Source organism: Protobothrops mucrosquamatus, unplaced genomic scaffold, assembly GCF_001527695.2.
Source record: "Protobothrops mucrosquamatus isolate PMUCROS unplaced genomic scaffold, P.Mucros_1.0 scaffold_63, whole genome shotgun sequence".
Classification (NCBI taxonomy): domain Eukaryota; kingdom Metazoa; phylum Chordata; class Lepidosauria; order Squamata; family Viperidae; genus Protobothrops; species Protobothrops mucrosquamatus.
The window spans coordinates 43,085-50,617 of record NW_015386139.1 but is presented as its reverse complement, the minus strand read 5'-3'; the positions used below and the strand labels follow the sequence as shown (position 1 = coordinate 50,617).

General features: G+C 37.4%; 1 protein-coding gene across 1 annotated transcript in view; it reads right to left on the bottom strand.

Moving 5' to 3' along the window:
• Positions 1-567: 567 nt before the first annotated feature.
• DOCK3 (dedicator of cytokinesis 3) overlaps positions 568-7,533 on the bottom strand; it is a 44,612-nt gene continuing 37,646 nt past the window's right edge. Inside the window, exons 16-20 of the mRNA XM_029283454.1 lie at positions 7,261-7,379; positions 4,864-4,951; positions 2,826-2,948; positions 2,107-2,189; positions 568-1,074 (exon numbers count right to left, since the gene is read on the bottom strand). Coding sequence (XP_029139287.1) covers positions 568-1,074; positions 2,107-2,189; positions 2,826-2,948; positions 4,864-4,951; positions 7,261-7,379 — 920 coding nt within the window. The remainder of the gene's footprint in view (positions 1,075-2,106; positions 2,190-2,825; positions 2,949-4,863; positions 4,952-7,260; positions 7,380-7,533) is intronic.

The following is a 7,533-nucleotide window of genomic DNA, read 5'->3' as shown; positions in this document are numbered from 1 at the left end:
ATTTAAAATAGGCAATAGCAAGCGAACATAAGTCAGATTGCTTCAGCATTCCTGAGGCAGCGCAGGGAGATCACCACAAAAGAGTTCATATGCCTGAAGCCTGAAAGATCCAGTATCTTCAAAAGCAGAATTCACTGTACTTCAAACTTTAAACTGCACCTTCTGGCTTGACATTTCATGGAATCCCCAAATCCCTTTAACACAACAAATAAACACATTCCTAGTGCAACTGCTTCAATTTGTGCACATCTTCAAACCAAAAGCTTGTAAAAATCCCATGCCACTTCCCTGTGTGTTGTTCAATTCTTCTGTTGTCCGAAACTGTAGAAGGAATGTAGCATCCAGTGTGGGAAAAAGAACAAATCCCAAACCACTAAAAACTTGGAAAGTATAAAATTAAATAAAAAGGAAAGCAGCAGGTTTTTTTACATGCTGGCTCAGTCTCTGTTTCCAGTCAATCTCAGAGCAGTAGGGAAAAAAATAATCAACTTCTCCTCTACTTTTCCACACACTGTTCTGGTTCTAAAACCTGGAATGATCATACAAACTATACTCTGAAAATTCTGCCTACTGCTCGCTGATGCCATGCTCCCATGCCACCCTTGCTTGCTCCTCTTTTGCACAAGTAGCTGGTTGGGCAATTTTGCGATGCAGCGCTCGATATTTTTCATCCTCTTCCAGAATCATTCCCTCTTCTTTATCCAAGTTTGGGTGACGGGAATGATACGGTTTCGGGGGTAGAGCTGGAGGGTCCATAGTGTCCTGAGGAATGACTCCAGATGGAGCGGAGTGGCTTCGGCATGGCTGGGTTTTGAGAGTTTCTAAAACATCAGGTTCTGAGAGACTGTACCTGACAGGCAGATAGGGCGTCTCTAAGTCTTCGTCAGTGTTCCACGTCTGGCTAGGGACAGAATCCATGGTGTCTGTTCGAGGAGGGGGCTCAGACGAATGGCCAAAATTACTTTCACTTAGTGAGGAAACACCACTGCTAGCGCTACCAGAAAGAGTGGAATTGCTTCCATCCAGGCCAGACTGGGGACTTGTGGGGGATGCAGGTATCGGGTGAAGAGGAGACTATTTAAATGGAAAAGCAAAGCAAAACAGACAAACATATATATATATGTATTAGAACATACAAAGAGTTTCATGTATTTCCATGGTGAATACTTTATGTTTGCTGTAGATAAAAGAATATTATTCCTATTTTCAGCTCATTTTAGTGATATTCTTGATTTTCATCTCAATTAAAAAGAAACATACCTCACCTCCCCTATGCTTCTAAAATGCTACACCTGTTTGTGATATATATTTAGAGATGAAAATAATCTTTAAGAATTAAAGATTCAACTTTAATTCAACTCAGTGGAGAGGTAGTTCAAAGTGAAGTCAAGATGGAATTTTTGGGAAATAAACAAATTCTGGAAAACAAAATAGAGATAATAAGCAGACTATTTTCTTTCTAAAGACCTAGTTAAGTATCTCTTTTTGAATCAATATGTTCAAATAACTGGAAATGAAAATATGTGCTAAGAAAAGGCTTGTTTTGTCAGTGGTGTCTTAGATGTTCAGCTAAGTTTAGAATATACTGTGTATCGCCTCTTTGATTTTGACAGCACAGCTCAGCAACAAAGAATCCTTTTCCTTTCCTAGTATTAAGCTAGGAGGAAACTTTGGACTCATCCTCTCACATTAGTCTGGAAGCAAAAGTAAAAATTGGACATAATTTAGACTGCTATTTATATGAACTTGTTCAAGGTGAACAGCTTATATAAAAGAATAAATAGCAATATATATATATATATATTGAACATCCTGGTGATGTGTTTCACTTTTTAGCATCTTATTCTCAAATAACCCAGGAGACCCTTATATAATAGCTTGCAGTTTGTATGTTTCTCTTAGGGATACTGATTTTTGCTTTTAATCTCTCCAAAAACTGGGTATAACAGGTATATCCTAAAATTCTAACCTAAGCAATATTAGGGTGATATAATATGACAGAGAAATGATATCAATAATGTATTTATTTTATATGCCACTCTTCAGTTCTCCAAAAGAACTGTAACTGACTGGATAGAAGGTTCTGAAATATGACAAAACATTTACCTTGCGCAATGTTCGTGCAGGCAGCGCTGGGGGAGCGTCATTAAGATGATGGTGGAAGGCATCAAAGTGTAGTAAATAGTGACCTTATAAGGGAAGTCACATAGGGCAGGATCACTGATCTATTCATACGTCTTAATTTGTGCAATACTGGTTAAAGCAAATGTTAATCCTGACAGTAGTTCAATACTCACTTTCAGAAATCAGCCTTTTTATGTACATACAGTCTAATGTTTTTAATAAACATAAAATGGAAAATAAAGGGTAAAGGCAGCGGAATTTTACCAACAGCTGATATTGTATCAAGGCTCCCGTGGCAAGAAAACAGGCTCATTAGCAATCCACATCTGAAATCTCAATTACTTTTTGGTACTTGATTGTCCTTGGAAGGAGGATAAAAATCTCTAAAGTAATATTTGTTTTCAAAAAATAACTTGAGCTCAATATATATATATATATTTATACATCAAAACCTACGGCAAGACATCAGGTTACCTTACATCATTCAAAAATCTAAGTCCAGTCCCAAAGCACATTCACAGCCCTTCTGAAGTTTTCAAGGTTTAGGTAATTGTCAGCCAAGAGAAGCAGGGAAATATTTTCTTCCAAGAATTCCCTTTCCTTTTAGAGAAGTCATAAAGATGTCTGTGTCGGCCTTCACATGATTTTGTCTGGGCATCACTGAAGGGGTTCTGCTGCAGACCCCCTGACCATTTCCTTACCATGGGTCAAACTTCGGGGAGGCACTGGTGGGACCAGGATGCTCCCAACATGAGCAGACAGGAATGGCCGGGCCTCTCTGGTTCCGCTGTCCAGACTCCAGCTGCTCGGTGCTGCTGAAACAGCTGAAGGATGGAAACAGATTGAATTTGGATAATAGTGAAATGCAAGTTTTACTGGGACTTGACAGGATTGAAGGCTGACATTTTAATTTTCTTCAGTCTCTGGAGTATTTTGGGACTGGCTCCATGCTGTTACATATATTTTTCTATCGGATAGGGTAGATGATAGGAAATAATGGATTTTTTTTAACTGAAAGAACAGAACAACTCTGAAAACCAGTAATATATATATTATACTGTAGTAAGTTGTTTGCTTTGAAAAGCAAGATTAAAAAAAAAAGCGAAAAATTAGGAAAAGAAACGACAATATGCACAACAGAGCCTGTTACTGTGCCGGGATGACCAAGATAAAGATGTTTTTCATAGCTTCAAACTGTTTTTCAAAACATTCTCAATAATCATGACACTAAACAAAGAGTATTTCACCAAATACAGTTTATACTGATCTGTAATTACATTCCAAATTAGATCTTTCCTAAAAAACTTGTTTTAATAACTATCCACAAGATTTTTCATTGATCATGTCTGAAGAATTGCTTCTTCGACTGCTAAACAACCAGCACAATCTTAGGCGAATCTGATAGAGCACATTAGCCAAAATCTTATATATCAGCACTTTGTCACTTGAAGGAGAGTACTATAGTTGAAAAAGATGACAATTTGCAGCCTTAGAATCTCGTCCATTTTCACAACCATTTTTTCACAAATCCATTTTTTTAATCAAAATATAGTTGCTTTCTATTTTAGCAGGTTTTCTGCTCCTATCATGAGCGAAGCTGCTTTTTGCCACACTTTCAAGCCATTTTATTTTATCTAAAGGGAATATATTTGAACTCAAAAGTAATTTGAGACAATTCTTTTAATGTGCATTTTTCTTTAAACTCTATGTTGTGCTCTGGGGCTAGATTCCATAGTTCAATAGTCTCAATCCCTATTTATCAAGTCTCTTAACTGAAGAACATGATAAGAGAGCAAAATTAGAGATTAGAGTACAGAATCTTGAGAATTTAAGTTAGATCCCTCCAGCCCTCATTTATTAGTGGCTTTGGTAAGAAGAATCTCTTCAAAAAAATTTTTTTTCCAAAAAATGTTTTCATGGTGGACTAAGTCTATTTACTTGATAAATCCTTGATGAAATCCCTCATTTGCTATTTTTTGGGATTCAGAGATACTCTTCTTTCTTTCTCAGCCTCAGCATGACCTCTTATACCATCAGATGCCATTTCTGTTTCATAGTTCATTTAAAAATCTCTTGTTTGCTGTTGGACAACTGATTTTAATTGCTTATTTACAGTGGAGAAATAAATGGTACATCTGCAGCAAACCAAGATTCCAGCAAAATCTGACAGATAAGCATGTGTTGTGATATGGCAATACAAACATTCTTCCCTACGTATTTGTGTGGCACATCACAAGGGAACTGCAAAAAGAATGCAGTCACATTTAATCATTTGCTCTCTGCTCAACTTGTCCTGCAAATAACTTGCAGATGGCCATTTATTGTATGATTTNTGTCAGTATAGATGTTCTGTTTTACTTCTTTTTTGGTTTAAACCATTGTGTATCCCTTTGTCACAAAATAAATAAATAAATCAGAAAATGGAAACTTGACAGGTTTTCCTGAATTTCTTAACTACAGTATTCTTTTCAACTGGTTGGAAAAAGCTATTTATTTATTTTGAAAAATCCAATTTGAATATATTTTTGTTTGTATGCATAAGTGATGCTTCAGAAATTATTTCCTTAACAATTGTTTTCTGGAGATATTATCTGGATAAAAAGTATGATATATAAACTTAACAGATGGGTGATAGGATAATTTTGTATCAGATAAAATGAAATACTATTAATATCAAGCTTACGAAGGAAAATCAGTAATTGAATGTATAAAACATATATAAAATAGAGTAGACAATACCTTTTTCAGCAACAGATAGATTAGGATCACTGCAGGGTTTGCACGGCCCGATTACCTGCTGGAATAAGGCTCTCTGGAAATTTGGATGCTAGGAAAGATAAAATGCAATTCAAGACTATTGAAAAAAAATATTGCATATAACAAATGCAGAATCATAGGATTAATTAATCAAATATCCTTTTTGCAATGAAAGATCTCATTTGCATATCATGTTCAGGTCTCAAATGGTTAAATAGCAAATGCATTATCTTAGAAATTCCTATGGTGACAGCACAGAAATCCTGTGCCTGAAGCCTTGAAGATAATCCAATTAATGCTAGTGATTTCCTGGCTATATCGCATCATACCAATTTATGCATTAAGGCTGAATTTGAAGCCAAGCAAGACGGAGGTGTGTTCTTTTTCAGTGAGATTCTCTGTCAGCTCTGGTGTTATATTTCAAAGAAATGACACTGCCCCCATGGGAGCAAGTTCATGATTTGAGACCTTCCTTGATTTCTAGCTTAAACTGGAGGGGCCAATGGAGGCTATGGTGATGTGGACCTCGGCCAAATATTGGCTCATGCACCAGCAGTAGCTCTTCCTGGAGAGAGAAGCCAATTAGATTACTACAATGTATTCTACATGGGGCTGCCTTTAAAGACTCCAGGAAAACCAGTTGGTTCAATATGCAGCACCCACGTAGTAACTGACCCTAGGTGTCATGTGCACAAATTCATATTGTGTGCCTACTGTACCTGTTCCTGGATTGTGAAGCTCTACTCACAGTCACTCGTGCCCTCCTCATCTCCTGAATGGACTAGTGTAGCATGCTCTAAATGAGGCTGCTCCTGAAAAGTAACTGGAAGCTTCAGCTGGTGCAAAATGGAGCAATGTGGGCAGTAACGGGTGTTCCAAGAAGGATTCACATTATACTTCTCTCCATGAGCTGCACTGGTTGCCAGTTTGCTTTTGGGTATAGTTCAAGATAGTGTATTTGACCTTTAAAGTTCTATGTGACATGGGGCCAGATTATCTCAGGGACCAATTACTACCTTCTACCAATGAGCTTCATCAAGAGGCATGCTCTGCAACATCCCCCCCAATACCTTACAGCCTTTTGGAAAGACCACAAAATTTAGTTTTCTCATCAGGCCTGGGGAATCCCCTGGCAGCAGAGTTAGTTGAACCATGTATAACATCTTAACCCTCTTGAAATATTGTTTTTATACTTATGTTAATTATTTAATGATTTTAACTGGTTTTTGTGTTTGACTTTAGTTGTTTTATGTGAGATGGGTAGCCACATTAATTTTATAAATAAATTACACCTTGCTACAGGTCCTGAGTTGGTAGACAATGGTTTTCCAGAAGTAGTTTAAAGCAATGGTTTTAACTCATAAAGCCCTATATGTCTTGAAGTGTGTATATACTATCAGCATGCATGTGATGGTATAATACATTTACACTTAAATTAAAAGCAGTAAGTGACAATATACTTTTGCTGATACATAATGGAATGTAGAATTTTTAAATCCCCAAATTATTAAATAATTTCTGAGAGCTTTTTTTCTTTTGCAAAAGTCTGGCTGTTTCCTCACAAATAGGAAACCATGCAATCTGTTTCTTCTATCAGCATTCATTAGATATATGCTTTAGGAAGGAGGATCTCTCTTTCTAAACTATTGATGGTAGTTTTAGTAAGATGCTGAATAAAAGAAAAGAGCTGATGGTCTTGTTGAAGACAGATAATCGGGTGCAAGAGTAATTATGACATGAAGGAACAGAGATAACCTGAAGCATATCCCTTTTTGGAGATGAGAGTACCTTCATTTCTAGCAGAAAAAGAACCTTTTTTTTTCTCTAGACGTATATGTCTCTAGACTCTGCATTTCCCTCCCCTACAACCCCGGAATCAAGCATCACAGTGCCTTGCAAGGAAGACTTCCTATTCTTCCAGGTTGATTTGAAGAGTGGCTCTGCTTTCCTGTCAAGTGACTCCATGATGCGGCAAGAATAAGGAAGGGGTGATGGCCCTGCTGGCTGATTTCTCTCCCACTATTATTGATCAGGTCAGAGTTGTGACTGTGGCAAGGATGGCAGAGAGGACACTTGTGGCACCTTCCAGAAACACTTCTAATAGCATGGAAGAGTGAAACCAGTGACTGTGTAGAAATGTCCCAAGACTGGCTTTTAGAAAAATATATACTAAACATATCCTTTGCCCAAATCAGGAAAGTAGCTAATTTCCTGTAGGTAATTTTTAAGACAACTCCCCACATATAGGAAAATGTTTTTAAGCTAATTGTGTCAGAGCTGATATAATCTAACTCACAAAGATACACACATATATGAAGACGCATGGGTATGCATGCATACACATACACCCATACAAAGACACACACACACGTACTTTACCTGTCCATTTTCCATGATAGCTGCAGGATACATAGCACTGCTAGGCCGATCCCGGTGTGCTGGTAGTAGCATCATCAATTCTCGATGATGACGGTATTTATCTGGTAGAGAGGGAGAGCCTGTAAACGAGTCAGAGCAATCACGTACACATGACAAAACACAAAAGGTTCTTCCTGAGATGTATAACTCACAAACATTTATAACATTCCAAATATAAGATGGCAATGAGAGAGTGGCTAATTAGATCATCGACTCATGGGAGGTGATGAGGAA